Consider the following 19,999-nt stretch of genomic DNA (forward strand, 5'->3'; position numbering starts at 1 on the left):
AATTCCAAGTTAATTGTATGAATAAATTCGAAGTTCTCTAAAATATGTCCAAAAATGGATAACGTACGGTACGTAAGAGGTCTTTTCACTTCCTTTTAATCATGTACCCATATTTTTGAAAGTAAAAAAGTAAATTATATAATTTATAAGAAACATTTATTTCATTTCCCTTAACTCATTTATCAATATATGAACTCTTGGAATATTTGTTTTTGGTTTAATTTCGAAAAACATATTATGAAAAAAACTCCAAATACCTTTGCATGCAGTTGGATATTCTAGTTTAAATAAAACAATAATCTTATAACATAAATCTACAGCATTTTTAAAACTATCAATTGAATACTTAATATCATCGATACAAACATATATTTTCCTAAAATTCATAATATCAGTTCCCAAAACAGCTATGAAAGGATCTATCTTTTCAAATTGCTTTTTTAAGCTTAGTCTATGCTTTTCAATATCATGCATTGATTCACCAACATAAACAAATGAATCTTGGGAATCTTTGATTGAAATTTTTGATAGAGTCTTTTTTCCTTTGTCATTGATCTTAGATACAATTATATTTGTAGGTTTTAAGTAGCCATGCAAACACCACATCAGAGCAGCATCTCGACCATCTGAAAAAAGAAACAGAAAAAAATCATAATTATGTTGAATGTTATTTCAAAATTCATAGCTTTGTTATGGAAAGTAACTTAATACAAGCCATTTCATTGTAGTTATATTTCAAGTTTTCAGTTTCAAGCCATTTAAAGAATTATTAACACTGCCTACCTTTTGAATTAATAGTTGAAATATTACTCAAAACAGATTTAATTTCATTAGTCTTAATCGTTTGGCCAGTGGTTAGGAAAGTAAATAATTTTTCAGACATTGCATCCCAATTGTTGACAAGGGAATTCCATTTAGGTTCCAGATATTTAAAATCTAATGCAATCTATTCAAAAACATAATAAATTATTATTTTCTTATGTAATTATATCGATTTATTTTTTACTTACGTATTTGTAGCCATGCGGTAATTTATATTGAGGCCATTTTGATAATACAAGAAGTAGAGGATACTTTCGAATTTCATTAATGCGGAATTTGGCGCAACTTTTCCAAGCGGTTTCAAATTGTTCGTCTGATAATTTGCCATTTTTTAGTAATAAGATGTATTTTTCTGCATCTTCCTCTGGAACTAAAAATATGAACAAAACGTTACAAAATGAAGAGGAAACCGAAGGTATTTAATATTTCTATTAAACCATAATAAATATAAAATGGTAGGCCTAACAGTTCTGCGTATCTTTTTTCAAACTTTTAAAGAATGGCTAACTATTGAATGTTTTTTAAAACCCATCTTACCGATATTCAAGTTTGCTTCAGGCTCAGCATTTGCATTAGTTGCAGTCTTTGAATTGCTTTTTGGTATTGAACAACGTGCCACTTTTATCAATGAATATTTGTGATTACAGAATTTATTGTATATTCTTCCACGTTTTGATGTTCTATAATACTCCTGTAATATTCAAAAATTTAAATTTAAAATAAAAAATTAAACTTCTCTTCCAAATCCCATACCAATTGTTCCGTTGGAAAAGTTGCAATAATTTCTTTTTCAATTTTATGCGTCGCTGATAATTCTAAATGTATTCCTTTTTCGGTATAGTATTCTGCTATTAAATGAATCAGTAAAGTTCTTTGAGTTTCTTCGAATTTTTGATTTGTTTTATAAAGTTCAAGTAGCATTCTTCCTTTTATGCTTGTCTTTAAAATAGAATCCAGACTAACTCTGCCCGCATGTGCTTCGGTTAAAGGTGCTTCAGGTACCACAGGTGATACAGGCGCTACAGGTGCTACATGTGATGCAGGTTCATTATTAGTTGAAGGTTCAGTATCTTCAATTGGACGGATATAATTTGGTGAATTTGTTTGGCTTTGAGGCTTAATGTACTGCAGGGATCTTGAATATGAACGAAGTCGATGTGGTCCCAAACGGGATGAAGTTTCTGGATAACTGGGCAAAGGTAATCCTATCGACTCACGCCATTGTTCCAAATTATGTTCAAACATTATATGAGTTCGTAAATTAAATGATTCTAAAAGTCTTTCGAAATGATGTGGTTTTATAACGGATAAAACTTCCAAGTCAATTTTTTCATCTTAAAGAATAAATAATGGTTACATTTAAAAAAAAAAAAAACTATTTCATATATTACTTGAAAAGTGATCAAATAGTTCCAATTGATTCCAACTTTTAAGTAAATCAAATAAATCTTGAGTTTTTTGTTCATCATTTTGTTGGTCAAAAGATCCATAGAACATACAGTCAGAGTCGGTGTCAATAAGCCGGGTGTCTTCTTCTTCGGATTTAAGTGAAAAGTTTGAATTATGGCATTCCATTATTATTTTGTGATGGAAACTCTTTTGAATAGGATTTCAAATAAGTTATTCTGAAAGAAAAAAAAATAAATGTAACCTTAAGATATAATTGAAAGAAAATTTCCAATAAAGACCATCGCCATAAACCTAAGCTCATGCATCGAAGACCGACGCAAGGTAGAAAGTTTGTTTTGAAGATAAAAGCAAAACTATGTTTTGAAGTACTATGACTAAAGTAATTGGGTGGAAAATAGTTGATTGACCGGATTTTGGTTCGTTGGGTATACTCACTTTAAAATGTGAAAGGTATTAAGTATCTTATGTTTAGGATGTCACAATTTATATACATATGTAGATTATACAACACCACCCTCTAGATGCCCTAAAATTAAGCCAAATTATAATGAGCTTGGTTCTATGCATTTAACTTCAATTGGAAAGAAATCGAAAATAGTGGACAAAAGTATCGTCTTTTTAGACTGATATATTACTCAATTTCTAAAACATATGTAGTTGTAGCTGAAAATATAATTTTTTTAAAGGAGTTTTGATTTCAAAATCAGTAGCTTAATAAAGTCCTATGAACATTCATAAAGCAAAATATTTAATTTATATTCTCGCAATTCGTAAATCTATTGTTGTATGAGAATGAGATGTGTTCAAAAATAGGGTCAATTTTCAAATTTCGCGGGCTATGAACACATGATATTTGACAAACTACCCTAGAACGAGTGTTCACAGTTGTGAAAACACAATATTTGTTTCTTGTTTAATAGCCTGGCGCCCACAAGCAACTTAGTTGCCAGAATATAAAGTTTTTGGAAATTTGGTTGCAGTTGCTTTATGTTGACTACAAGGCTATTAAATCGGCAACTATAAGAAGGCAGCTAAAGCCGTCATTGAAACCAATACGGACATATTTTTGAATGGATACATGAAGGTTTTTTTATAAGATTTACTAAACGTTCGGAAATCACTCAAAAAATGTATTTTGGGAAAAAACGTTTAAATCATACAAATTAACAAGAAGTCTTACGATGCCAGCTATCATTGAAATCTAGCGGGAATATTTTTAAAAGGATATTTAAAAGGATATTATTGTGAAATCATTAAATTGCACAGTTATTTCTCACTAAAAATGTATTTTTCTAATTTTCTGACGGAAATAATTCCTGCACAGCTGAAACGAATCATTTCACTGATTTGCTTTAAAATTTTACACAATCCTAATGACAGATTTCTGAAAGTCAAATTTTGTCGGTTGATTTCAATCAGGAAACTATTTTCAATGACAGAAACCTGCCAAACATATTTTAATGATTGGTTTCCACTGAGTTAACAGTTTTTCTATAATCTTCATTCTTGTGTGAAATAGTAACTTTCAAAGTTCACATTTTTCCAAAGTTGTTTTATGTAATAAACGCTTATAACAAATGCAAGCGAGTCCTTAATACCTTAGTACAAACTTTTAAATTATGAAAACAAACAGGTTTAACTTAACGAAAACTACACAAAACAAATATAAAAGTAAACAAAGCTAGACAAAGATAGCTACTGCAACACTGGAAATGGAAATATTTTCCAATTTTGACAGATGTGGCAGCAATCTCAATGAAACTAAACAAACAAATGAATAAATTGTTTATATTTTGTATTGTTAAAGATTTGAACTCTTCACTTTTGATGAACTCTTAGTAATGTTTATTTTGATTCTAATGATTATGCATTTATATTTTTTAAACACTCATGTGTGGACTGAGTTGGTATGAATAACATTAGAAATATGTATGTATGTATGTACGTAAAACTTGTATGTACATACATTATGTGTATGTACAAAGTTTATGATTTTATTTTATTACTTTGGAAGAAAAATGTCTGCATTCTTTATTTTTTAACGTTTTTGCTTTTATTTAATAAAATAAATGCTTTTCAGAACTAATAAAAGTAAATACACTAACCTGCATCCTAGGTATATTGAGAATACAAACCTCAAAGTTAAGGAACTAGTTATTTATTTTTCGCCAGTAATTTTATGACTTTCACTACACGAACTTATTTTATTTAATATATTTCTTTTTTACTCAACCACAATTGTTTCAATGAATTGTTTTGTATCATTTTTAAGTAAAAATATTAGAAAGTTACTTTAATACATCTGTTTTCAGATTAGATCGATTTCCTACTAACTCTATGTAAAGTTCTTTGATTTAATGAATTGCCATTCATCATTTATTACCATAATACATGCATACACATTTTTTTAACATTTCCGTATATGTATATGACGCAGCTTTTGACTGTAGTGAGTTTTGAATAAATGGTATAGATTTACTACACACGTTAAGTAGTAAAAGTTTACAACTTACCCTATTTGTTGTTTTTAAGATAGAAATGTGTATTTTTATTGCACAATAAATGTACGACATGAATTTTGAGTAAATGACCTTAATTACTTTTTTTGACGGAATGTATACCTAATCGTCTTTTTTATTATTTTATGCTAAGGGTAATGGACGGGAGAGGGAAATGTTGAAATTATTAATAAAACTAAACCTGTTTAAAAATTAATAATTTTTGTATTTTATTCTGATGTACAGTACAAATGTGGTCAAATAATTAAATCCACATAACGAACAACATTTTTTTTACATTTTTATTGTGCTGCATTTTTTATTTATTTTCTTCAAAAACTATTGTTATTTTATATTTATTAAACAAGATTTAGCAATTGTTGGAGGTCAGATGTAGTATTGCAGGTAGGACAAATAGTAGAAGGTTCTTTCTTTGAGGAGGTGGAGGTGGGTGGCAGAGGTATGACCAAGTCGGAGTCATATGAAGTTTATTATTTTTGATTTTACACTTTTTGTGGTATATAAAGGGTTTGATTTTGTTGGATTTACTCTTACATAGTGGTGATGGTATATTCTTCATTCGTTGTCTTGGGAGCTGATCAGTTTTCATGTGAGGTTCTTCACAAGGTCATTCTTGGTATAAATGTTATACAGGCAAGTTGGTGACTTGATTGCAAGCCTGGCAGCTTTATCTGCGAGCTTATTGCCACGGATGCCAACATGTCCAGCTTTATGAGTTGGTTTTAATTTACAAATAAGGAGCGGATTTTAGTGGTGGTGTTGTTAGACAGAAAACATGATTATTTCCTTCTCTTATAGACTCTTGAATGGTAGTAAAAATTGTAAAGACTTCTGAAGTTAAGATGGATGCTGTTTCTGGAAGTAATCCAAAAGGTACTGTGCTAACCATCTTTATTTGTAATTGCAAAAGTTGTAGTCTCTGAGGATTTGGATCCGTCCGTTAAAGCGGGTTTCCAGTTTTTGAACTTGAGTTCACATAAAATACTCAGGAAAATCTTGCAACATATCTTAATGCTTGCATGGGGTTTCCGTTGAGACGCGAGGTTTATTATGCAGGAATTGGAGTCGATGAGCCAAAGAGATTCCAGAAGGATAGAATTTTCGTTTTTAACAATTCTTGATTATTAAATTCAGAGTTACCATACTACAGGATGGAGTAGATGGCTGAAGGTGTGTTATAATTCATTTTCCAATTCAGTGTTAGGCTGACTTCTTCGTCGATTATGGAGTTCGACGAAAATATCAGTTCAGCATATACATTATGTAGGTACGTAGTTTATATGCAATTTTTTCTCTTTGCTTTTCAAAAGTAGGGTGGCCGGCCTCATCCAGGATGTTTTTGATGGGGGAAGTACAGAAGGCGCCAATGCTACATCTTGCTGCTTGGTGGTAGATTTGGTTTTATTATCCCGAGTGTGGTTCTCGGAGCTTGGCCATAAATAAAATTACCATAATCTATTTTACTTAATATAAGTTGTTAGGTTATATTATAATAAATATTATTATATTTATTATAATATTTTATTATATTTATTATGTTATTATATTTATTATAAATACTTAATAATATAAGATCTTGCAGCTAGAGATTTCTTGATATCTAAACAATGATTCCAACAATTGTATTTACTATTAAATATAAGTCCTAAAATTTGTAAATTTGTTACTTTTTCAATTTTTCCATTATTTGTATTAACTAACAGAGGTGTACAAAAATGTTTCCGGTATAGAAGGTTTAGAATGTTAATTTCTTATGAAATTGCTAGGAGTTATTAATAATACGATCTTCGTGCAAATAGACAAAAATAATTAAGTAATTCCATTGATTTCAGCTTATTTAACTATTTTCTTCGTCGGTTTTCATTGGGATGTTACAAACTACCATTACATATATTTGTTTCTCGTGTAGAAATACAAGAACCATTTAACCATAGATAAGAAACTGTATAGTTTCTTATCTGTGATTTCACAAAGGTTAAAAATAAAGCTACATTCCTTGTGACAGAAAGATCAACTGTAAATTTTATCAATAACTTTAAAACTATTTTTAAGTAAAAACCTGAATGGCACTTTGCTAGACTTAAACCAGAGGTTTCAAGACCAAATCTTCTTGACAAAAGCCCGTTATTTTGCAATTTGGAGTAACGAGTCTAAGTTTAAAGTGTTTGGAATTGATGGGAGCCATACTTGTAGGTTTCCTTCATAGTAAAAATTGTAACCCACATACTCCAAATGGTCCGTTAAGCAAGTTCGGGTGGTTGGGCGAATTATACAAATCAATACAAAATTACATGATAAATAAAAAAAATAAATTGGGTGGCGCGACAGTCCTTTGAGAACCAAGGCCTAGTGACTTACAACTCTCAACCATTCCTGTGTGCGAGTAATGTTGTCAGGAATGGAGGGGACCTACAGTTTATATGCCGACTCCGAACGGCTAATTTTGAGAAAGCACTTTTTCATGACAATAGTTACTCTTGGAGAATTTGTCAATTCCTCGCAAGAGGCAGTACCCGCGAAAAGACTTTAGATGGCATAGGCAGGGATCGAACCCAAGACCTCTAGCATGACAGTCCAACGCACTAACCATCATGCCACGGGTACCACAAAAAAAAAAAAAATTACATGATACAATCTATAAAAAGACAATCTGGCCAATCATTTGGATATTTCGTAGTGATCTCGGATTGTCAAATCCTGGAGTTGACAAAATTATGTATTTGTAGTGCGCAAAAAACATAACCTAAAGTTCCGAAATTATTAGCAATTAAGGAAAAACTGCCAACAGAAGCAATGATTCACTTAGTCTGCCATTCCTTGTGCGACTGTTTTCCGATAGACACGACCGACTCAAGGGGCTTGTCATATCTACTCAAAATGACGATTATTCACATATTTTTCAGTATGTGGGCTTTAACGTTTCATCTAAGAGCCTCCAGGAACGTGGAACTATCGTCATAGACAAAAAACTAGGAAGTCCATGACAGGATACAATCCTGAATTAAATAAACTAAAAACGAAAACTAACGTGTAGAAGTAGCAAAGTTCCATTTCTTGACCTAGACAAATTTTCAGTACTGCGGAAAAAAAAACTTACCCAAGATAAAATTAAAATGAAAACCTATATTTTTGAAGAGTACAAATGCAATCCACGCAGATTAAACTGAAAATGGTATTAAATCGGAATTCCAGAAGAAAAAAAGACATGGTCTTGCAAAAATGTTTTTTTTTTTTTGTTTAATGCGTCATGAAAACAATCTAAGGAACCCAGGTAGGCATCAGATTGTGTCGTATCTTCTATGGATTTTCCAGTTTAGTTGTATTATTGTGAAACACTTTCAATGAATTCAAAAAACATACCCTCTTTATTATTTAAAATGTTTTCCTCACTCGCTAAAATAAAATTCAGACCGTCAATAAATCTTTTATAATATAAATAGTCTATACAAATTTTCTACCTGTAGGTATTACAAAATGTAAATTGATAAACCGAACTTAAAAGTATGTTCTTCGAAAACAACTAATAACCTGTTGCAACTGAGCCTTCTTAATACCTCTTGCACTTCAGAAATATGCAGATTTTTCTACCTGATGTAACTTTGAAACTGCGGAAAAATTCTCCACGATTTTCAGTATATTTTAGACAGTGGAAGAATAACTTACTTTTATTTGGCTTTCATTTCGCATTTTTTTTTAATATCTGAGTAAAAATGCATATTTCAAAACTTTCTGCATTCCCAATTTTATGTGTTGTATTAATTTTAAATATTAATTTGTGCAATGCAGCTACTTTGCCTGCTAATGGAAACGATACAATGGAAACTACTGCATTAGCTAAGACATCGTAAGTCTTATTCTTTTTAGAATACATAATTTCGTAATAATTTCAAAATGCTCAGTGTTTAAATTTTTTTAAGAACTTGTTAAGAACTATTTCGATATTAAGTAAATAAAAATGTGTTACTTACTATTTGATCTTAAAAAATAATGAAGTCGAAGACCTACACTTTTTGGAGACTTTCTAAAACTAACTAACAATTACTAGAGTCTTGAGATATGTCTTCTTTATGTATCAATTGATAACATTCCAAACATTTAAAAAGGAATATGGAACAATGTGATCAACTTTGTATTTTTGTTTTTGAAATTCAGAGCAAATAAAATAATAATAATATTAATTTATCTTAAGGGCAAAAATATACATTCTCTGTACTTTAAATGTATTCATTTCAGAAGTGCAATTATAGATGTTTTCGAAGACATTCGATGGTTTTTCGGACGACTCGGTATCTTTTGCGAATTGGTAGAGCAAATGTTGCCACCTGAGAAAAGGGATGCGTAAGTGTTTCTTTACATTTTAATCCAAAAATTAACCTTCTCAAAACTTGGAATACTTTTTCTTTTACAGAGATCAAAACCAACTAAGTTTCAATTTACAAACTGGCTTCAGGCACTTCCTTCTGGGAGTTCGTGAAATATCAAAGTCTATTGTTGCAGTTTTATCGAACAAAGATGTTCAAGAATATCAACAACTGTAAGCGTAACATTATTAATAAATAAATAAATGAACCCAAACCTAATTTTTGTTTTTTGACTTTATAGTTCTCGAGCAACCGATTACGCTCAGGAAGCTGTCAAGACTGTTGGGGAATTTTTTCGAAATCTACGTTTATTAGTTGGAAAAGTATTTGAAACTTACAATTATTACGTCCCAGAAGTTGTATTAACGAAGTGCGTTGGAAGCTATCTCCATGAAACCTACGCTCACCGACCAATGTACGAATATCCGATTCTTATGATCAATGATATTATTGAAGCTTTCCAAACACCAATTAATCAACAAATCGAAGGTAATGGAATTGCTGGAAGTGATCGAAAAATGGGATCAGGAAGAGAAGTAGATTTTACAAAGAACGTAGAACAAAATGAAATCTTGGATGATGATTTGTATGTTTTTCATAATACCCCAGTGAGCCCGACACCAGAACTTGCTAATCGTTTCGAAATTGCAAATCCAGAAAACAATTCATCAAAAGTTGAAGATGAAAAGGTAGGTGCAGTCGCACTACTCAAAGTGGCTAGCTGGAAGAAATGCTTTAAGATCTATGCTACGGAGACAATATTTCGAAAACTTGAATTTTACTTCTTGGAAAGAAAAGAATAAATGAAGAACATTTTGTAAGGAACAACTCACTAAAGAAATCAATTTTCTAGGGAAACATAATTTTTGAAGCTTAAAAAACTAAATTTAGAATTATTAGTTTATACTTTGTGAGTTTTAACTGACAATTCAGCTTATTTTAAATTTTTTGTATACCTTTATAGAACCGATAAAATATATCAAATCTCGAATAAGTCTTGTTTTATAAATATTGGGAGAGTATTTAACTTAGGGTTTAAATAACTTTTACCATCAACGAAAGAAAACACTATTAAGCACGAAAGAAATGATTTTCTAGAATATCCTTCCTTCAGAATTGTAATTTTTAGATTAGATAGATATTTTATTTTCATAGATAAATGCTTTTTACAAATTATTGTTTTTGTTTTTATAATACGCAGCTTGCTCAGGGATTTGATATTTGATTTATATCTTACAACTGAAAAATTTTATAATATTTTAAAGATATTTTGAGTTGGAGATTACATTTGAAGGAAAACTATGATTAAAACCTTCATTTAATATATAGAATTGTAATTATTAATTCTTGCGTAGTCGGTAAAACAGAGTTCAAAACTCACATTTTCTTAAATGGAAAAACTTTATTTTTTGGTGTTTTCACTGATCTAAGCCCGGTATACCCTTAGCTATGTGTTAACATATTCCACAGCATGACACCATGAAGAAAGTCCAAGACCACAATTGCCTTCCAAATCATTTCGCTAAAGCTTTTCTGATAAACGCTCAAAGCAACTCATTTACCTTGTTAGATTGTACATTAGCTCTGTCACAGATGTTTTAACTGGACTTGACCCTGATTAAAAGGTAGGGAAGGTTTTTGCCTTAAAACTCCTGCAAATAATGATTTTTAGAGAACACTAGGAGGAGACAGTTTCACACTTTATATGTTCTAGAAAATTTGTTTAAAACCTGCTATCCAAAGCTCCACGACAATCTTATTTGCTTTCCAGGTCATAGTTGCATTGATGGAGATGAACTACCTCCTCAAGGATCGGTGCTTCATGCTTCACTTCTAGATTTTTTTCGCATAATCAAAACCATTGGTTGAGCGGCTCATTCGATTGCATTATGATTGGCCAGATTTCACATTTATTATAACCTAACTGTCTAGCTTTAACCAGATTGATATTTGCATCCCGTGGAAAGACAATCCAGACGATGTTAAGGAGCTTTCAGAAAACAAGAATTTGTTGCCTTTCTCAACGTTTTCTTCCAAATCTACCTGTATATGTCTTTTTAACCAACCTAACCAAAAGACAAACAGAGAAATATTTTAAATCTGAAAATTCTAAAATCGCAATGTTTTAATTTCGGTCGTAAAAAATTGTTTTTTAATTCGTATTCCTATGCAAAATGGCATACCGCACACGTGTAAACTTACATCTTAACTTAACATTCTTTAATCTTAATATAAGATTTAAACTAAAATTAAGTATATAGTATACTTTAAGTCATTTTAAATAATTGAGTATTTTTTTAAACAATGTTGAACATGATGATTGTCAATGTGGTTTTCGATAGTAATAATAATAATAATTTGAGATGATTATGTGGTGTCATGGAAAAGTATATGTATTCTGTATATAGTTGCATCAGTCAGTTTTACTTGGATGGCAGTAAGAGCATTTTTAATTTCTCCGCTTCACTCATGATAATTGTTTCACGATGCTTAACCATAGGCAGTAGTTCTAGAGTTTCTGCATCGTCATCGTTGGTCATCTCACTTCTTCGACGGTTTTTTGTATTTAAATGCCGCAATGCAATCTTCAGTTCATCGTCTCCGTAGGTTTGTGTAGCGGCGATTTCATAGGCATTGGCTTGGATGCCCACATCACAACTGGTTTTGCTGTTCCTCGAATGAGGTTTACCCACTGATATGCCCGAGTAGGAACTGTGCATTCCGGTTGGTAAATCCATTTCCAGAGAAAATGAACTTATAGAATCATCATCGTCATCATCCTCATGGTTCAGGTAGAGATTCAAATTCAAATCGGAAATATCCAAGTCGGCGGTAGCTACTTTTTTCGTAGCTTTATTCGATTTAGATCGACTGCGCTTTGATCCGTGTGCAGTAGACTTTCGGCTCATACGACTTTTTGTACTATTCCTACTATTGCGACTAGCTACATCGACCCGATTAGTTCCCAATGTGGAGGATTTATTCATAGACTTTATGAAATTTTCCAAATTGACATTGGTTGATTTTCGATTCGATGATCGGCCAAAATCGTTGTGATCGACTAGTTCTTCTATTTTTGCACCACCATGTTGACTATATTCATCGTCATCGGTTAGATCGTGTTTTAGAACCACATCCAGACGAGAGTCTTGGACTTTGAAAGAGGCACGCGAAGCAGTTTCCTCGTCCGATGATGATGTCATTCCCTTCTGCAGGAATGGTATGATGAAATGTCCATTTTTAGATAGAAATTCGTTGATATCATTGGGATCTAATCCTGCACTAGCACTCCGTCGTTTCATGTTCTTAGCAGTTTTGGATTGTGCAAAGAGACCAACTTTGTGACACGAATTAGGGTAGGTGGTCTTTTTCAGAGCTATTATTTGGCTCTCAATTGATGTGCTGCTCTCTCGGCGGTTGTTGTATTTGCGTCCACTGGCAGCCATAAAGTCCTTTCGGCGACTTCGATTTTTCGAATGCTTATGGTGACTGCTGGAATTTCGACTTCTACTCGCGACTTTTGTCTTCATTTCGGCGATTTTTACCGAAACCTATAAACAAGATTAGTTATACTTTGTTTGTTTATTTTTTGATTAATTTTAATCACCTGTGAGTCTACTGAGTTCCTTCTTGATTCAACCGAAACATGTCGAACACTAAAACTTATTTCCGAATCTAGAGAACTTTTACGCTGGCAACCATGACTGGATGAATTTGTGGCAGCGCCAGTTATAGCAAAGCGTCTTTTAACAAACTGGGGTAGATAATTGGCCCAGGTGGAACTTATGTCATTTGTAGCAGACGAATTAAAATCGTTCATATCGAAATTCAACCCTACAGGATCTGTATGTGTATTGTAGAGAGTTATTGAGAGTCTACCTTTATCCTCGAATTCTTTTCTTTTGGCCCAAGTTTGGGCAATAACTTTGTGTTTAGGCATTTTGATGTCTTCCACGAGCTCTTTACCACACTTTCTAAAAATCAGGAGAGATGTTTATTATGATACTTAATTTAAACACTCGTAGATAGCTGATTTAGATACTCACTTTCTGATGTAACGTTTCCATGTTTCGACAGATGATGGAGTCCAACACCAAGTTGACATGACAATTCCAGAACCAAATAAACATATAAGGTGTAATTGTAGCACTGCAACACTTGGACGATTGTCCAATTTACACACAACATGATCATCGTCAACTGATTTTGTTATACGGCAACTGCAATAATCAGAAGAGTGATTAGATTTATTCTTTTTTCATTGTCTTCAAAAAATAAACTCACATAATATATCGCTTAAGACTTTCACTCCAAGCTGCTGAGTTTCTGAACTCCGTTGCATGACAAGCAAGAGCAACCAAAATGAATATCAGTGTAAAAAATGCACACAAACCCATACGTACGATAATAAGATGAATCTTATTACTCGCCGATGTAGACTTAATATCATTGGCAAAGTTCTTCAATCCAAAGAGCATCACCATTCCCCGAATGATGAAATATCCACCGACAAGAATCACCCCACACAGCGGTCCCAACAGTAGACCAGCTCGTATTGAATGATTCAGATAACCAACAAAACAAATTCCAACTGTGCTGTTTCCGTCGACTTCACTCAAAGCCATTGCTGTTATGGTCAGCACCAATGGTAGAGACCATGCCACCGAATGGAAATATGAGCCTTTCTTATCGATTCGGTCTTGGACATTGCCAACTGCACGCAGGTGCCATGCATATGTGAGAAAGACAAACCAGACCATAGCAGCCATAAGAAAATAGTAGACAAAAATAAATACAACGATGCAGGAGAGATTCTCTCCAGCGGTGGGTTCTGAGTGCCGCAAGGTTCCATCTTTGCGGCAGACGATATCATCCCGGCCACCGGGGGTGAATTGTGCAAGCCAACTAAAAAAAAAAAAAACAAAGATGTAAATATGTAAGCCTATAAACGTATGCTAATTTTAAAAGCTCTAATGTAACATTTTACTGATGTGAAGAAATTAAAATATATTTAGTGCTTTGATTCCCTATGTGATCATCATAATTTATTAATAAATTAATATTGGTAGTTTATATTCAAAAACTGTTCTTTCTATTTTCTTTCAAACAATAATTGTTCTATTTTAAGCTTTAATAAGTTATCATTAAGCATTCTTTGGATCTTAAATGGGTCCATGACTAAATATTAAAAACTACACAAATAAAACGTTTGTTTAGCAGCTAAGCGCCTTATATCTTTGTACGTGGGTAAAGTTGGATTTGTAGTTTAATCATTAAATTTATAATTAATTAAATCAATAATTCAAAAATAATACAGTTTATTAATATTTAAAGCCTCGAGCTATATAAAGCGATTGAATTATGATGGAATTCGTGACAGGAAAAAGATTTAAATTATTCAGTTCGTGTATCTGAAATGCAGATTTATTTTTAATTGCTCTTAAGAGAAAAATGCTAGTAGGAATTAAAGTGACGTTAAAGAATATAAGAATTTAGAGGGGCAATCAAAGTAAAAAGAATTTAACTTTCCCATCGATATATTATAGCATAAACAAAGATATGAGAAATTGTAACCTTGAAAATTTCGTTTAACTGTTGCAGAAGAAAAATATGTCATAGTATATCTTATTTTTTTTTTGGCCAAATGTTACTTCAAAACTGTTTAAGCGTGTTTCTTTGTAGTTAAAATTGTAGCAGTGTTAAGTTCAAAGAGTCTGAGCATTGACAGCAAATTGTTGGTTTCAGATATATTCAAATTCAAAAATGGGAATATTCAGGTGTAAGAGTGGTAAAATTGAAAACGGGGACTTTTTAGATTTTTGTTTTGAAGGTGTTTTGGACGATTTAATCGAAATGTAAATGATTACAAAATTTGGGTTCTCTTTTGCGGAAATGTAGTACATACGCGTTTTTGAATTTTGGTTATACCTGTAAACTAATATTTTGCAGCTAGCTCTTAGAATAATGCTTAATGTAAGTTTTTCATAGTAAGAATATTTGAGGGTTATTATTTTAAGTTTAAATATTAACCCTTAAAGTCTTGTCATTTGTTTTTTACACAAGTACACATACAGCATGGCTCGAATTTGCAATGACAAGTCTGTTCGAAAAATCAAAAGATTTAAAATGCTAAATGATATGTTTTCTTCACCAATGAATAGGGTTCCGAAGATTTTGTTTTCGATTCTTAGCATTCTTAATAACTTCTACATAAATCAGACTAAATGATTCCTAATTTATTTATGAGGGTTGTGTCTTTTTCCTATAATAACCAAGATGGCCATTTGAGGCCTGCTTAGCGTCAACAGATACTATTATTTTTTCCTGTAAATATATACACATAATAATCTGTGTTCGAATGAAAAAAAACCGCTAAAGTAAGTCTTCCTATTTGTTTAAAAACAAACATTACACTTAAAGATTTTTTTTTGACGAAACTTATGTTTAGCATTATAAAAAATCTTGCGTAGTTGTTTTTTTTTTTTCATTTTAAAGGAATTGTTTATTCTGGTTGAAAGTTTAAGGTATGATTGCTTTACATAAGATTCAATATCTTTATAAATTAAATGTGTGAAAATAACTAAATTCAAATGACATACATACATGAGGAGTTTTAATTCTTTGTTAAAGATATAAATAAAAATTATCTTAAGTCTATTTTAGATCAAGTTTTTAGTTTGTTTGTTCGTTTTACGTAAAGATCGTTTTTCCTCTTTGGTTTCTATAAATTAGTTCATATTTCAATACACTCCAACTTTGTGGGAATATCTTAATACATAAGTAATTGTAAAGGCGCAAGCCCTTGAAGTTTTTTTTTTTTAAATGCAAAGGTCCATGCAGGAATGCGAGACATTTTATGGAAGAAAAAGTAAAATTGTGTTGTATTAGGTCTTTTGTTCCTGTTCAAAAAAGTTAAATACGTGCCTGTTCATACTCAAAAGACTTTAAAATACCTTCTTTTTTATAGCAAGGAGTGGGAATAAATAATGTCAAATTAAAAATTTGATTAATGCATGCTTACATTGACATTTTCCACAGAACCATGGCTCTTTCAACAAGACAATGATCCGAAGCACACCCAACCCAATAGAGATTATGAGGTTCGTAGCGGATCGTTTTTAATTCGACTTGCGTCGTATTTCCTTCTTAACGAATTCGCGGCAGAGCGAAAATAATTTTTCCTATATTCCAGTGATTTTTTTTCCGATTTTCGAGTGGTTTGACAGCTTTCCACAAATTTTATTTTGTTTTGATTGAATTTGTGAAATTTGCTGTGATTTATTCAACATTTTATATTTAATTGTGGATAATTTATAAGAAATGCAAATAAAGCTAACTCACATTTTTATATAATTTCAATCAAGAAAGAATCCACAAAATCGAACAGTTAATAATAAGCACTCTTTCGCCTGTGAAACCGCAAAAAAAAAACTGTCGGATTTCAACTCCCCAACAAACATTATGACATTTCAAATTCGACTTCGAATTCGTTAATTGGTCGAATTGAAAACGAGAAAGCCGAAAGCGAAAGCAATAATTGAAAAATGGCAAACTCTTTAGCAAAACGATTCGCCGCGAATCCCATAATCAGGTCCAGTATTTAAAATTTAAAGTAGAGTGGAATTGTATTGAATTTCGAAACTTATTTTTATTTAATACTATCAACTTTGTAGTACTCATGTTTTTGGAAGCGAATTGTTTACTATTTTAGAAACAATAAAAGATAATGATATATCTCTTTTAAAGTAAATGATTCACTATCTTGTTTCGATTGTTTATATGAATTTTTAGAAGGTTGAGATGAAACGCGGAAAACAGAATATTTGTTACCTCAAGTGTCATCAAATTTGTCTTCTTCTTTTTTGTTTGCATGACTTTGTTCTTTTTTTGACGCCAAACTTTTTGAATTTGTTCTATTTTTTTGTGTAGTTTTTTTTCCAAAAAAAAATAAATAAATACAAAATATTAAAATACTGTCTGCAATTTTTTTCTATATTCCCACTGCCGCCCAACTCCTAGCGTAAATATCAAATCGTCACAGAGCGTTACTTTAAAGTCAATACAAATTTTATGGTTTTAATTTAAATAACAGTCTACACGTTCTTTCTAGATAAGTTATGGTGACATAAAGTTTATCAAATCTACAATTAAGGGTTTATATTATTTGAAAGTGCGAATAAATGATAATTTAATAAAAGTTTTCTAATGAACGTTATCAACGTTGATATGAAAACAAACATATTTTTAAAAACAAATACAAACTAAGAAAACCTTCAACTCGGTTCTATTTTCTAAATAAAAGAGTTTTAAGAGAATGAATTTTTAGATACAAAAAATATTTCTTTAGACTCCACAAATGTGTTGAATGATAATTGTACAATAAGACCCTTCTATAAACATGAGACTAAAATCCTCTATCTTTCCAACATATTTACCTACACAGAATAAAGTATTTGTTTAGGTGTTAAAAGTTTCAATCATCTGAAGGATCGTCAATTAAGTTCACATTAAAAAATATATATTTAAAGAAGATTTTCCTAAAAAAATACCTACCCCAAGCACGCAATGAGAAAGCACAAATTTATATAGAACACAATCAGAGCTGGATACTTGTTGGCGTTCTCCCAGTCGATGAAGAAAGTGGCCACTACAAAAAGATTCGACAGAAAACAAAGTGTAACTCCCCAACCGATCATTTTGTTGATCTGACTATGTTCGTTATCGGTGTAGAGTGGATCCTTACACTGAACACCACATCCTTCAATACCAGGATAATAGCTAGCTGCAGATTCAGCAGGCACCAAGGGCTCTAGACAAGTCCCCGTCGAATTGAATTTCATTTCACGAACTCCATTGTTACACTTGGAGGGAAACAATGTCTCATTGCATTTCATAAATTCAGGAAAGTATGAAGTGTTATAGAGTATGCGACATGGTTCTAGAGTTAATTTGCACATTTCAAGCGAAGGTAGATAGACCATGTCTTGATTGTTGATGGTCTCACACTTCGGAGCGAACACTGCACACAAGAAGTGCTGAAAAAATGAATTTATTTTGTATTAAAAATACTTGATTGCATAACATTTTTTATACCTGTATTACAGCCCAACACCTGGGCACATGTCTCAAAGCCTGATAGTCTCTCAATCGGTCCATTATCTGCTGCTGGCTATCATAATCAGTCAAATCCAGGCTGGTTTGTGAGTATGATATATTAGCTCCAAAACATGTTTTGAATTGGAGCTTTTCACATCTGCCTGGGCGGACACACTGTCGCATATCGACAACACGCCCATGGAACCACGGTTTGTCATCTTTGCTATTCTTTCCATTAATTTTAAAGTTTCTGGTTCCATTGATGGGTTCCAAATCCGATGACAGTATGGTATTCGACAAAACCGCAGAAATTGAACGAGAATAGCAGACCACAACAGCCAAAAGGGCAATGATGATTCTGTTATCACGATCGGAGGATCAGAGAAAAACGAAGAAGAATTAAAATCATTGTCTTACAAAAAGAGATAAATCAAAAGTTCAAGTTACCTCATTTCTGTAACAAAATTGAGATTATTTCTCAATGAAAGACTTCCAAATCAAATACAAATTACAAACTGAAGACACGCCTGTTTAGCTAAGCCAACATTAAAAACACAACGCAATCATTCACCAAAAACAAATTTGAATTAAAAAACAATTTTATAAAATGTGTGATCATTTTTAATAAAACATTTTGTTGTCCATTTACAGAAGCGGTAGCAGAAGCAACAGCAGTGGGAAAAAAACGATTAAGACGTGAGTTAAATTCGTAGTTTCGTTGGATGGTTTCTCAGTCTTTTATTATCAAATGTATGGCATTTTAGATGACACTACACACTACGCAGCTTTTTAGTAGATAAATATTTAAACAAATGTTTTTTGAAACAAAAATTTAATAAAAACAAACAAAAGAAAAGAAAACACTCAAAATAAGCTGTGCTGTGCTGTGTGTGCCGCGATATTAAACAATGGATCAGCAAAGAAGACAAGAGAAACAAATTTAAATAAAAAGTAAAACAAAAAGAAGTGATGATGGATCGTGGATGCGAATGCGAACGAAAGGACCACCCATGCCGCCTGTGTTGTGTTTATGTTGAATTTCTCTTTTTTTCTTGAAATAATTTGACAGATCATTTGCATTTTTGTTTGTTGGTTTGTGATTGCTCGCTCTAGACAAGAGATGGCGCGTGTGATGTTTGGTGCAGATCCTCATGCAAATATATAAGTTCTGTTCCCTTACTTCCAAATATTACTTCGAATTTATTTTTTTAATTAATTTCGAAATTGAAAAAAAAAACAGAACACGTTTTATGTGTGAAACAGATTAAAACAGTAACATCACCGTCAACAGTGTGTAGTGTGGCGGTGACCTACCTGTCGTAGGAAAAAAGCTGTCAGCAATGCCACAGAAAATTCATAACTTAGGAATAATGTTGCTGTTGTTGTTCTACTCCGTGCTGAATGATTGAAACTCATCGGTTCTAAGACAATGGTCTCAGATGTTGCTAATGGTTTTGCTGTTTCAATCTGTTTTGCGCTTTAACGCTGCATTCCACCGCCAGTTCCACGTATTATTAGAAAATCATGAACTTTGCTTTTATAAAAATTGAAAAGAAATTACTTTCATAACTTGAAGTACTAACCATTTAAAAAATTATGTTCCATTACATGTAAATTCTCACTTTTTTTCTTTGCCATACAAATTTTGAGAGTTAATTTCTATCTAGATAACTCCATCTTATTTATTATATTAAGCAGCATTCACATGAGCGCGACCAACGAACGACGAATGAATTACAAAATGTGAGTTTATATACCTTTGAAGACATATTTCTACACAAATTCTTAACA

General features: G+C 32.0%; 3 protein-coding genes across 7 annotated transcripts; 1 reads left to right on the top strand and 2 right to left on the bottom strand.

Annotated features, from left to right (window-relative positions):
- Positions 1-130: 130 nt before the first annotated feature.
- On the bottom strand, positions 131-4,812 carry LOC129952246 (uncharacterized). 2 transcript variants are annotated; one of them, XM_056064744.1, is made up of 7 exons: positions 4,368-4,812; positions 2,214-2,447; positions 1,576-2,156; positions 1,360-1,513; positions 1,011-1,192; positions 784-946; positions 131-626 (listed from the first exon to the last, which is right to left on the bottom strand). In XM_056064744.1, the coding sequence occupies exons 2-7, from the start codon at positions 2,395-2,397 to the stop codon at positions 157-159; spliced, it is 1,734 nt and encodes a 577-aa protein (XP_055920719.1). In that variant the 5' UTR covers positions 2,398-2,447; positions 4,368-4,812; the 3' UTR covers positions 131-156. The 2 variants fall into 2 exon arrangements, with proteins under 2 accessions (XP_055920719.1, XP_055920718.1); XM_056064743.1 differs by having other exon boundaries at positions 4,338-4,812.
- On the top strand, positions 4,031-10,089 carry LOC129952247 (uncharacterized). 4 transcript variants are annotated; one of them, XM_056064748.1, is made up of 4 exons: positions 4,031-4,161; positions 8,985-9,089; positions 9,160-9,285; positions 9,354-10,089. In XM_056064748.1, exons 1-4 carry the CDS (start codon positions 4,142-4,144, stop codon positions 9,913-9,915), a joined length of 813 nt encoding a protein of 270 aa, XP_055920723.1. In that variant the 5' UTR covers positions 4,031-4,141; the 3' UTR covers positions 9,916-10,089. The 4 variants fall into 4 exon arrangements, with proteins under 4 accessions (XP_055920723.1, XP_055920722.1, XP_055920721.1 ...); XM_056064747.1 differs by having other exon boundaries at positions 4,040-4,173; XM_056064746.1 differs by lacking the exon at positions 4,031-4,161 and adding an exon at positions 7,988-8,595 and having other exon boundaries at positions 8,988-9,089.
- Positions 10,090-11,235: 1,146 nt separating this feature from the next.
- LOC129950990 (protein smoothened) lies at positions 11,236-19,256 on the bottom strand. Its single transcript, XM_056062970.1, has 7 exons — positions 18,656-19,256; positions 18,206-18,566; positions 17,666-18,147; positions 13,397-14,017; positions 13,159-13,332; positions 12,720-13,086; positions 11,236-12,663 (listed from the first exon to the last, which is right to left on the bottom strand). The coding sequence occupies exons 1-7, from the start codon at positions 18,658-18,660 to the stop codon at positions 11,536-11,538; spliced, it is 3,138 nt and encodes a 1,045-aa protein (XP_055918945.1). The 5' UTR covers positions 18,661-19,256; the 3' UTR covers positions 11,236-11,535.
- Between the last annotated feature and the right edge of the window lie 743 nt (positions 19,257-19,999).

This window comes from Eupeodes corollae, chromosome 3, assembly GCF_945859685.1.
Source record: "Eupeodes corollae chromosome 3, idEupCoro1.1, whole genome shotgun sequence".
NCBI lineage: Eukaryota > Metazoa > Arthropoda > Insecta > Diptera > Syrphidae > Eupeodes > Eupeodes corollae.